Here is a 12,933-nt window from a genome sequence, read left to right as displayed (position 1 = left end):
TGCCAAGGACCACAATGCAAGTCCTGCCATCTCACATGACAGAAAGGTTTTCACCACCTGCTGTATGCTTTTGCTTGTTTACTGTAGAATAGTCTGTTATCTGCTGATTGAAAACTTGCGAGGCCAACGCTTCTTTTGGTAAAATATATTAGAAAAAAACCATTGTTCAGTACTGTATTACCAACAATTCAACAGACCTTCAGCAACTGCTGTGTGTGAATTAGAAGACTATGCAGGCCATAATACTGCAGGGCCAGACCAGTAGCATAGCTAGAGGGGGCTCAAAGTACTAAGTTTTGCAGGCGTCTGGATGTGCCGTGCAGGGGGCCCCTCCACTTCCCCTTTGGAGCAGCAGGAGCAAAATGTTAGCCTCCGTTTTTCTCTTGCCTGGGCTGACCAGGCATCCTCTTTTTCCAGGACATGTCCTCTTTTGTAGCCTCATGTACTGGAAAAGAACTGAAATATCCTCCTTTTCCCTGTGAACAGGCAGCGCATGGCTTTCTTGTAATTAATAATACTATAATATTACATTTAAAACTGTATTACATATAATTTATATTATCAGGGTCAACATAGCCCCTCCTTACTCTTGTAATATCCCCGATTCTTACCATATATTACTATGGTGGAATTTACCATCGGACATAACAAAATAAAATACTGAGAGAGATTCAAGATGGCTTCTGGCTAACAGCTCTTCTGTTGGAGTGCTCCTAAAACAACTTCTGTGTGCCAGTTTTTGGTCCACTTTCTCAGCATATCTAATTTTCTTTTATTGACAAGGATCCCTCTTGTGGCTCTGCTATTTTTTACTTGATTTTATAATCGACAAGCTGTGGATTGCTTTGGATTGGATTCTGACTGCTGGGGAATTCAACAGATAAAGAATCATGGGGAGGAAAAAGAAACGCCAAAGAGTTTCCCCGGGTCGGGGCTCTCCAACGAAAGCTGCCAAGCAACTCTGCTTAGAGGATTTATCAGGCTGGACTGAGACAGCAATTGAGACTTGCATCCCTGCTTCTACAAACAAATTCTCTGTATTGGAATCATCACCTTCTGCTGTTGGAAAGGAAAATGGGGAGTGCTGTGAGAATGCCTCCGAACCTGTTTATGAAAGATCTCTGCAAGCTGGGAGACACAACACAGCTTCTACACCCTCCTCTCCAACAAAGGAAAATACTATTCTTAATGACTGCCTCCTGGAAGATATCACTGACGCGGACAAACTTCAGAACTCAAAGGAGGGTAAGGAGGGTATGTTTCCACCTAACAGTCCCTTGTTGCCTCTTATGGCAGAGCAGTGTGTGATATCAGGGAGGACCGCCTTGATTTTCTTTCAAGAAATAAAATGTATAGCATCCCGTGTTAGCACCCTCCAGGAGTCAGTTAACTCCCTCCGAGAATTGTTTTGTAAACATTTTGTTGACCCCCAGCCACCGCAACAGCAGACACATGGGAGGCATAAAAGCTTCACTCCTAAACCTGAGAGGCATAAAAGGCAAAAAAGCTTAACTCCCAAGTCTAAGAGTGGGGGAAGAGAAAGGGAGAACATGGAGAAGATAGAGAATCCAACTGTATCTCGGCATCTTCTAGTGAAACAGGTGACCCTTGCACTCAAAAAGAATGTGTATAATGTTGGTAAATGGCTAAATAAATTTAAAATTGTGGATTCGCTGGCTAGACTACTTAGATTGGAACCCAGATGTATTGATTTAAAATATTACCAGAGATTGGCTGCCCCTCCAGATAGAACAAAATTGAGGCTGGAATTTGCAAGCCCGACCATTCCCCTGATGCTTTTCAGAATGCGGGGTTTTCTGAACTCCTATGAAATAAGAGCAATGAGAGTTTTTACAGATATAAGCCGGCCACCAATGCTGCCTTCTAAACGCTTATCTGCAGCTCCTCCAGCTGTTATCATTCCAAGGTCAAGGTTTGAGAGGCTTGGCATGGAGCCTACGATTGCTGCTGCTAATGACCCGCTGGAGAGCTATGTAGTTAACTCTCAAAATACTTTGAAAAATCTGCCCTGGACTTGTGCTGCTAATGATTCACAGAGGAGCAGTGCTAAAAATCCACAAGATATTTTGGAAAACCCTCTGAATACAGCCATAAATGAATTGGAAGAGATGACAGCCTCCCTCGAGGAATCCTTGGCAAAGCTAACGCCCAGAACGCCTAGGGTACTTCCCACAGTGGCAGCAGAGGCTATGGTCCATTCAAGTCAGGTTTGCCGTGTGGAGGACATGGATACAGCTCCCCCCTCTGAGAGAGAATTGGCAGAGCTGGATGACTCTCAGGACTTGGTACTTCTACTGGCCTCTACACAAGAAGGTGGAGGAGAAACAGCTGAACAAACACCCCCTCCTGCTGAACTCTTTGGGGAGCCAATAAATACTGCTGGTAAGGCACCCAACATAGAACAACCAACAGCTTATTTACAATCATCTGGCGTTAGCGCTGCTCTCCAGAAATCCAGCGTGGTCAATGGAAGTAATATGAGACTGGAAACTATATGCACCCAAGACAACACTGGGGAAGAAGACCTAGATTTTAGAGAACTTTTGTTCCAACTGGAGGCTGAGGAGGGATCTCTTTCCTCAGAGGTTTTGGAGGCCTTTAAAAATTTGTCTGCTGGAGAGCAAGCCAAAGTTATTGATAATTTGGATAAGATTAGAGTCCAACTTAAAGACTCTATGGCTGGACAGATGACCGTGACCTCAACTGCTATTGGAACAAGGACTGCTCAGTTGAACTCTAACGTTCCCCACCGACCATCTGCTGTTCAACCGTCTAAAACACAGAAGCTTATTTCTTTGGGACGTGGAGAGGAAGACATTCAAGCTCTCCCATCAGATTGACTTACATCTGCAACACCTGATCTCACATCAAGGACATATTTGAAACTTCTTTCTTGGAATATTGCGGGATGGCGTAGCAAGGTTAATGATGAGACTTTCCAGAGATATTTATGTGATTTTCACATAATCCTTTTGCAGGAAACCTGGTCTCAAATTCCTTTACACCTTCAAGGTTTTAATTCCTACAACATTCCAGCTTATAGAATAAGCTCCAAGGGGCGTTTGCAAGCGGGGATGACAATTTTTGTCTCTTCCCAGCTAAATTCAGAACTGGTGGTCACCAAGACAACTAGCAAATTATGTCATGCAGTCAAGCTTATTCTTAACAATCTCCAGTTAATAATTGTAAATGTTTATCTTCCTCCTGGCTTGAACAACCAATTATTATCCCAGAATTGGAGCACCTTCTCTAAAATTGTCACGGAGTTAGACATGGAATTTCCTTCATGGCATTGTCTTATTGGTGCGGATTTCAATGCCAGGGTTGGAAATTCAGAGCCGTTGCTCAGTACTGCCGCAAACTTAGATCCTGATTCATCTCTCCTTGATTTATTTTCTTTAGAAAGATTTTCCAAAGATAATAAAACGAATGCAGCTGGCCTCTATTTGGCCAGATTCTGTGTCAATTTTAATACAATATGGTTAAATGGCCTTTTAGATTTCCCCAATTCAGGTGAATTCACTTATGCTTCAGCCATTGGTTCCAGTGTTATAGATTATTTCTTGGTTCCACTTCACCTCAAGGTCAATGTTATTGATTTTTTGGTTGATGATCTCGGAATGAGTGACCATTTTCCTTTAATACTCAAGCTAGATTTAGGTTCTTTCCAGTACTCCACCCCTGATGTAGAGCTTGAAAATGAATATGAAATTAGGCCTAAAATCATGTGGAATACTACAATTAATCAGAAAATGAGCGAACTGCTCTACACAGAGCCGTACAAGAGCTATAGAATCCAACTTTTAAATGAGTCAGATCCGATAGAACTAATTAAGATATATGAGTTATTAATCTCTAGGGTTTCATCCACTTTAGTCTCTGTCACGGGCTGAACCCCAGCCTGACTGATAATTTACTGGCTGCACAGTATCAGGCCTGAAGCCTTGGCCAAACCAGGAGTGCACAGCATCCTGGGAGTCTCAAGCTGATGCAACATCGGGTGATGTGCATCAGGAGATCTCAAGTGAGTGCGTGTGTGTGTGGCAGCAGTAGCATAGTCAGCATGACTGTGCAGTAATCCTCAATGATGTGATTGGCTGTAAGATATATAAATATCCAGCAGAGGCAAGCAAGTGCGTGGGAGAAGCAGAGCATTGTGAGCCGGAGGCTACGTTAGTTGAAAGTGTGGATCGTGCACTGTTTGTACTACTTCGGACGTACATAAGTAAAGGAGGAGTGTGGAGGAGAACGTCTGCCTCTGAGTCTTCCTTGTCATCGGGGGTGCAAGAGGTTGGGCTGTGAGGCACAGAAACGACAAACAACAGCTGCACAGCGTTCCCGTGCCAAGCCGTTGGCGGAGCTCCAGCAGGGGACCGGTCTCGGAGCAGCTTGGATGGGGAGAGGCAGCTCGCCACAGGTTATGGGCCCTGCACGCAACAGGTCATAATCTGTGCCAAGTTTTACCCTAGCCTAAACACCCCGAAGAGTCTGCTGAGCGTCATTTATCTCAGAGACCTGTGTACAGAACTGCATGATGGTGGCAGTCCAAGGATATCCACTGACAAGGCTAAATGAGCACAATTATAGGGGCTGGGCTGTGAAGATGAAAGCCCTGCTCATAAAACAATCTCTGTGGGCAGTTGTGGAAACTGCAGAACTTGATGAGGACAGCGAGGAAATGACCAATGCAAACGAGCAAGCCCTGGCCACGATCGTATTGGGTCTGAAAGACTCACAGCTTCTCCACATCCGCGGCTTGGAGTCAGCACACCAGTGCTGGAATGCACTTCGTGCGGTGTACATTTCTGACTCAGCCGTGTCAAAGGTAAGCCTAACAAGAAGGCTGTACCGCAAGCGCCTGGAACCTGGCACGAGCATGACTGACCATTTACGTGCCATGAGGCAGCTGTGCGCCAGCCTTGAGGAACGAGGATTTCAAATTCCTGAGCTACACCAAGTATTTATAATATTGTCTTCTCTCGATGAGTCGTATGACACAATGGCTACGACCTTGGAAGCCCTCCCAGAGCGGCAGCTCACCCTATCCTACCTGACCGGCAGGCTGATGGAGGAAGAACTGAAGAGAGCTGATAACCGCCGGGAGCGTGGGCAAACTGCCAAGGCATCATCAGCGAGGGAGCATGTTCCTGATAAAACAGCTGTCCAGGGAGATGGTGAGAGCCCTGGAATATTTGTTGTGCGGCGTTGCTATGCCTGCGGATCCACTCGGCATTTGCGCCGAGAGTGTCCCTCCCTGAAGGAGCGTTTTGCCGGGAGGAAAGATACCAGGCGGAGGAGGGACGGCAGGAGCCCCGACGTGTCTGTCGTTCAACTGGTGGAGCAGGAGAGCGAACACGTGTGGCTGTTTGATAGCGGAGCCAGCCAGCACGTGGCCTGCGAGAAGGAACTGTTTACATTCCTTGAACCCACATCAAAAGCTACGGTGAACTTAGCTAACGGACTCAACTCCCCAGCGGAGGGGGAGGGCACAGTTACAGTGCCGGGATTCCATGGGTCTGTATGCAATGTCTTGTATGTGCCCGAACTCAGACATAATTTATTGAGTGTTGCTGTGTTAAACAGAGAGGGGTACCGTGTAACATTTGATGAAGGGAAATGCATAATTAAGCGTGGCGATAAGACTTGTGCGCAAGGCACGGAAAGGGGTGGCCTTTAGGTACTAGACAGTACACCATTTAAAGGAGCCACAAACCTCTGCAAGAATGAGGCAGAGCATGACGGTTGCTGTCATATTTGGCACCGGAGACTGGGACACCCGTCCTATAATGTGTTAGAAAAAACGGTGCAGAACGCCAGAGGCATAAAGTTAAAGGAATGCCAACAATACCTTGATTGCCAAACTTGTAAGAAGGTAAAATCAAAGTCAAAGTCACTTACATGACTCCACTTCTCGGCAAAATGAATGGGCTTTCGGATGAGGCAAAACTGAAGTGTCTCCTAAATGACTGCTCACCAGATGTGCTAGAGGGAATTTCTAAATTTTTACTTTTGGTGATTTCCAAGCCTTCTTAATGTAATTTGTCAAAAATGTTGATATTTTATGTTGAACTGTAAATGTTTTATCAGTAATTTAGTATCTTAACTCCGTTTTTGATAAACAGGATTAGGACTAATTATGTTTGCTTTTATGATTTCTCTATGCCTAATAAAGGTTCATTCATTCATTCAATAAAATACTTATAAGACAAATTTCCATAATTTCTACACGAGGCATAAATGCAGGTCTTCTGATTCATAATTCACATCTTATGTCCATTTAAAAAAAACAAAAAACAGGAGATGTTGAAATGCAGCAAGAATTCAGAAGGCACTGCTGAACTCGAAGAAGCTCTTGCCACAGTGCTGGACATCATCAAGTCAGCCAATGACTCCATGCACCAGATTGCAATTACAGGCTATGAGGTATGTGTTTAGCCAATCACATAGCATTCTACTTTGGTCAAAGTGCTTTGGGCACCTAGAAGACAACAGCATCTCAGATCAGTGCAATGTTCACATTTGCTGGATGGCAAAACAGTAAGAGGAATCAGTTACTGTCAAAAGTGCAACTCTGAAAATTGACAAGAAAATTGACAAGAGCCAGTAACCACCTAAGAAGAAAAAAAATCACTTTTCAATATAAGCACTAAGGAAAGAATTGCAATTAAAATTAATGCGATCAGTGCTGGTACTGTGAGCCAGCCACGTTAGGTAGTGCTAACCTCTGACTGCTTTGTACCAATGCCAGTGATAGTGCCCAATGCATCATCATGAGGGGTTTGGGGGCATTATGGGGAGTCCAATGCAGGACTTTATCCCCAGGGCCCCCAAATAACTGATGTTGACACTGAATGAGATGTAACGGGAAGTATAATGGGATCAGTAAGGGCTAGGACTTTGCTTTTATTTGTTTCTCTTTTTTCTTTCTCTAGGGAGATGTTCATGAGCTTGGTAAATTGCTGCTACAAGGCTCCTTCAATGTTTGGACAGATCACAAGAAGGGACACAATAAAGTTAAAGATTTGGCCAGGTTCAAGCCAATGCAAAGGCATCTCTTTCTTTATGCGAAAATTCTGCTCTTCTGCAAGAAGCGGGAAGAAAATGCCGATAGTCATGAAAAATCTCCTTCATACAGCTTTAAAAACTCTTTAAAGGTAAGTGTCTTGTTGTAGTTGAAGAAAAGAGACATAGAAATCCATAGACTACCAAGAACCTTAAAGCAGATGCAAAATATTTCACAGCAAAATTGAATAAGTGTATATTCATTTCATAAGGGCAATGCAGCTCTGAGGTAAGGGAACGAACATTCCCTTACTTTGAGGAGGCCTCCATGAGTGACACCCAACTGCAGGATTCAGCACACGTGCCATTGGCACTGCTATGCCAGTGCTGGAAAGTTACTTTGGCCCCAATCCTGTCCATAACAGCTTCCCCCAGTGCACATGCACCCAAAAGGTGCATGCAGCATTCTGTGGTGGTGGGGTGATCAGATAGCTTGAAGGAGGAAAGTACGAACATTTTGTACTTAAAATCCTGGCCCAAGTGCCAATGGGTCTCCTTTGCCACCTATTTTGGTGGTGGCGTATGTCCGGGGAGAGAAAAGGGGCAAAGAGATTTGAAAGGGAGGGGATAAGATCCGGCATGTGACATTGATGAGAGTGAAGATGATAAGAATTAAATGAAACACACACAATGAATACAATATCTATGAAAACTAAACTCATGTTAAAACCAGTAAATAATTACAGAATTGGCAAGAGTTGCAAATGGAAAAGTTCTGTCCTCCTGGATCCCTAACAGATACAGTCATCTCACATCCAGTTCTCAGACCAGGAGCATTGCTGCCTACAATGGGCAGATCACATGCTCTGAGTGTATGTGGTTTAAATTCAATTTCTGTTGTCGCTAGTTCAAAGGGTTTCAGGATTCAGAATTGAGTGAATGCAATCGAGGAAGAATTTGCTGGGGGAAGGAGCTGGAACTGGCTGTGACTCCTTGTCTGGTGTATGCCGCTTTGAGACCCTGGCCAGTTTTTGCCACACGGAGTGGACAGTGCTGGGCTAGATGGATCTGACTCCATAGAAAACAGTTTCTTATACTGACTTCCACCAATCCTTGCGAAAACAGGATTGCAGTGGGTACTTCTGAATGTGCAGCAGTTTTCATCCCCCTTGCCCAAACTTTAGGTATTATGGTTGAGAGACTGCTAGGAAGCAGGAAATCACCACAGGTCTCCAGCCCTCTTCACACGCACTGCCTGTTCAACTGCCTGCTTCTTGAGTAGCTTCCTAACAATTGCACACAATTCCTCCTGTCTCATGGGCCTATATGAACATTTTCTTGAATCCAAACCGACCCTTCACTATCCTGATGAAACCTGTGTTGTTTGTGAATGTTTCATAGCATCACAGCAGCTGAGTCAATGACAAGGACTGCATGATTGGGACATGGTAGGATTGGGAACATATGGTTACTAGAGCAACAAGCATGTGTGTCATGTGGGTTGAAGGCTTTATAAAAGCGGTCTGTGTTGTAGTGGATTTATGTTCTATGAAGTGAACTAAAAGAAGTGGGATACATTGTGAAGAAGACATAATATCATATTTACATTAACCCTCTTTTTTAACAGATGAGCACTGTTGGGATAACTGAAAATGTCAAAGGCGATAACAAGAAATTTGAGATTTGGTACAATGGCAGAGAAGAAGTATATATTATCCAGGTACTTATAGACCCCTATTTTTTACATTCCTGCTGGCTTACTTCTTTTTTCCTTTTGGAATCTATAAATTAAAAATGTATTTAATTATGTGTATGTTACTGTACTGAGTTGTGAAAGGGAGACTCCATGAAAAATTGTGCTTTGCTTGTCCCTGTCTTGGGGTAAATTTTATTTATTACACTCATGTGCTGCCTTCTTCCGAGGAGTTCATGGCAGAAGACATACTTCTCCCCATCACAGCAGTCCTTTGAGGTGGGTTAATCTGACAGTTAGTGACTGGCCTCAGGCCAACCAGTGACCATCATAGTACAGTGGGGATGACTTTCCAGTTATAGTCCAACATGCTGACCATTATATCACGCTGCCTCAGTGCATAGGGGTGTGAGCTGGGAGCTAAGAAGTTCCTGGTTCAACAATTGCCTAAGCCACCAACTTGCTTGATGGCCAAACAATTATCTTTTCAGAATAGAACTACATGTTGACACCCCTGGCAGCACTTCTGATCTCAGGGGGAGTGTTGGGAGGGAATGATTTACATTGGAGAGGCAGCAGGTGGAAAGAGGAAGTGCTTAGTCCTTCCCCCACCTGCCACTCCCCTTCCCCAACTCTGAGCCTAGCTGCTCAGATCTGGGATTCCACATTTGAGATGTAGAAGTTAATATTTATACTCCATTTCTTGACTGCTTCACAAACATTGTGATGCATGCACCTGTATCTACTTGCAGGAGATAGTGTGTGTGTGTGTGTGTGTGTGTGTGTGTGCGTGCGTGTGTGCGCGCGTGTGTGTTTTCTTCTGTTGCTAGGCAAGCTGTGCTTTTCTTTGCCTTTGTTCCTTGTCTGACAGCAAATATACTTTGCTCAGGATCCAGCAGGAGAGAATGATATCTACAGTGCAATAGGCTCATGGCAGCAAAAATAATTCCACATGGACATCTGAATGTTCAGGGTGACTCCCTGGATCTCTGCCTGATTTGCAATTTGCATCCACACTGTTTTTACAGGCTGCTTCTGTGGAGCTGAAAAACACCTGGGTTTCCGAATTTAGGAAAGTCCTGACGGGACAACTGGAAGCTTGCAGAGGTAGGACGCTGCAGGAGGAACTGGTGCGCATTGGTAAATTACAGCCGTTTTCCCCATCCCCATTTTGCTAAGCACTGATTACAATAGTTCTGAATCCATGTGTCACAAGAGAACTGGCTAAACGCACAAACAGCCCAGTCCTACCTAACCCCTCCCTGCCACTGTAGCTGCACCACCAGAGCATACACTACATCCTGCAGGAGCAGGCAGTCCCAGAAGTCTTTTACAGAAAAAGGAACACTTGTTCCCTTGTGCAGGGAACAAACCTCTACTGCCCCAATGGGTCTGCTCAGACGTACGGTGGCAATTTTGGATGCAGGAAGGTGGACTGAGGCCAGGAAGGGGGATAGGAGTTCTGATGCTAAGAGGAACTGATAACTAGTAATTTTGGCTGACTGAGGGAAGGGCTACAGCTCTGTGGGGCAGCAGCAGTTCTGAAATTGCCAAATGTTTCTGCTGCAATGCAGACACCGGATGCAACCTCAAGCAGTTCAAAAGTGGGAAATCATGTCAATCTATTGTATGTTCTCACCCTTCCCAAAAGGCGGAACTCTATGCCAGACCTTGTGTGTTGTTGGAAAGGTTTGTGCAATAAACGAGTAGATTTGATCTCCTAAATTGTACAAGCAAGCAGTAGCACCTGCCAGCAAAAGAGAAGTCTTTTTGCTGTCAGTGGCTTGTCTGTCATGCCTGCAAGGCCTTGGCTGAGGGATGGCGCATAGGCCTACCATGTAGACCCCAGGTAGGGTAAAGAAGATCCTGACAAGTTGCTGCCAGTCCAAGTTGACCTGGATGGACCACAGGTTTGACTTGAGGTAGGGCTCCTTGTTGCTCTCCTCTGTCTGTGCAGCCCCACGGGGCAGGCATCCCTTGTAAGGAAATTGAAATGTATGGTGTCCTGGAGCTTCCAAACCGGGGGGCCAGGCAAGTGTGCTCATCCTTCCTTTAGGCTTTCTGTACAGGTGGTACAGCAGTGGCTGGATTTCCTTCCTTATCAAGCTGTGAAAGTCCATGCCAGGTTCGCATTATTGCACACCATATTCATTGGGGTGGGAAGCTGTGGAAATAAAAAGAAAAAAAATTAAGATTGGCAGGTAGCTAGATAACAAATGGCTTCCCTCCCTTCCCTTAGCGGGAATCTTTTTCCTTGGAAGAATCTTTTTCCTTTGCTTTTCCTCCTGTGTCTTTCCTCTGAGTCAGAAACACAACATATGTAGCTATGTTTATCACTCTCCCTGCTTGCCAGGCCAGGCTCCCTCTATCAAATCTCTGCCTCTCTCTCACACACACACATGCATACACAGCTGTTAAAACAAACCTTTGTAATTTATGACCCACCAAATCAAATCTGGTCATCTGCTGCCACCCACCATTGGGACCCACCAGTGAATTCTGAATGTTTTTATTTATTGGTTTTATTTCTCACGTTTTTATACCGCCCTTCCTCCAAGGATCTCAGGGTGGCGTAAAAGCTTATTATTTCACAGAGGCAGATTGCAACAGCAAAACAACAGCCATTCCAACATAATAGCATTTATTAGTACCCTGTCCCTCTCTATACATGAACTCCCAGAGGGGTAGCAGCTTGACCGAGAACACATCCACAGATCTCCAAATCCTGTACCATTTGAAGGTAATCACTTACAGGCCTTCATAATTAAATGTCTGCAGTATGCTATCAAGAAGGACATCCTCAAATGAGCATGAGACAAAAATTACCTGTTTTGAGGTAAAGTCAACAATCGGGTGATGCTATGCCATGATTATTCCAAGGATGAGGTGGAACCCGATAGACCTTCTTGGGGGAAAGTTATGTGATTGGAGACCAAAACGTAACTTTCCGTCTTTGCTGTCCAATGGTTTTCTGTAATGTAATCCACAGTGGTCAGCCATGTATTCAAGGACCCCACAGAGGCAGACAGTAGCATAGCCAGAGGGGTGGTGGTGTGTTAAGTACAGCAGGCGCCACAATGTGCCATGTAAGCACACCATCACTCACCATCCAAGCCATTCCCAAAGCCAGTGCTGGCAATGCATAGGCATCACCTGCTGTACTTACTGTGCCGTCCCTCCTCTGGGCTCTGACTCAGTGGTGGCACAGAATCTCCCGCTGGCTCTGGACCCTCTGATAGTTTCAGATTGAGAAATGAAGCACACGTGCATACTCTCAGAGAGATGTTTAGGTAAGGGCATATACCCAACTGGGCTAGCTTCAGTGCAGTGCTTTTTCCAAGGCAATGCTGCAAGGGTGGGAGGAATATTCTAGCACTGCTACACTTCCCCAGTGATGCAGGATGTGGTTTGCTATACTAGGATATTGCCTAGCAAGTTCGTTTACTTTCTAAGTTTGCTGTTCATTGTTTCTGTATTATCTGTTGTTCCCTCCTAGCCTTTGGAGCACTCCCCTTAGAAATAATTTGGTATCTAGGCCAAACCTAGCTGCCAAGGTATTCATCATTCAATGGAGTTGTGTTGTTGTTTTTTTTTCAAAGTTTTTGTTAGATCATCATGTATGGAATTAAAATGGGTTCTGTATTGATTTCCTGCTTTTCTCCCCAAATCACCCAAAGCAACTTACAACTTTATTAAAAACACAGACAAAATCAGGCTATAAAATGCAAATATATGTATGTTTAAAACATATAACTATTAAAAATATATAAATAGCAATTAAAAATGGCCAGCGGATGACAGAGCACCCAAAACACCATAATCAGTGTTATTTTTAGAATAATTATAAACCATTTCTCCACATTAAAAATAAAGTTCTCAAGGTGGCAAAACGAATGAGCAACTGGTTGATTCTGCAAAGAAATGGACAGTCTTAACAAGGCACAAGAGGAGACTCACAGCATCCACTTGGATGGTGTTACCAAAAAGGGCTGTTAGGTTTTAAGGGGAATTATTATATTACCCCTTTTGGAAACTTTATAGGATCGCAGGCTGGATAACAAAACAGCGTAATACAGAGAAAATCCCTTGTATAGCTTAAAGAGGAGACTGGGAGAAAGATAACGTTCAATCAACGATTATATTTTTATTACAAAAACACATAGGTAAACATAATACATTTCTTGGTTCTAGTACTTGAAAAATGTACCTAGCTTTTA

The 12,933-nt window shown here is 44.2% G+C and overlaps 1 protein-coding gene across 1 annotated transcript in view; it reads left to right on the top strand.

Annotated features, from left to right (window-relative positions):
* The window catches only part of LOC136645321 (guanine nucleotide exchange factor DBS-like), a 74,093-nt gene that overhangs the window by 27,267 nt on the left and 33,893 nt on the right, over positions 1 to 12,933 (top strand). The window contains exons 5-8 of the mRNA XM_066621555.1: positions 6,319 to 6,444; positions 6,954 to 7,175; positions 8,651 to 8,743; positions 9,745 to 9,856. Coding sequence (XP_066477652.1) covers positions 6,319 to 6,444; positions 6,954 to 7,175; positions 8,651 to 8,743; positions 9,745 to 9,856 — 553 coding nt within the window. The remainder of the gene's footprint in view (positions 1 to 6,318; positions 6,445 to 6,953; positions 7,176 to 8,650; positions 8,744 to 9,744; positions 9,857 to 12,933) is intronic.

Source organism: Tiliqua scincoides, chromosome 3, assembly GCF_035046505.1.
Source record: "Tiliqua scincoides isolate rTilSci1 chromosome 3, rTilSci1.hap2, whole genome shotgun sequence".
Taxonomy (NCBI): domain Eukaryota; kingdom Metazoa; phylum Chordata; class Lepidosauria; order Squamata; family Scincidae; genus Tiliqua; species Tiliqua scincoides.
This window is presented reverse-complemented; position numbering and strand designations above follow the sequence as displayed.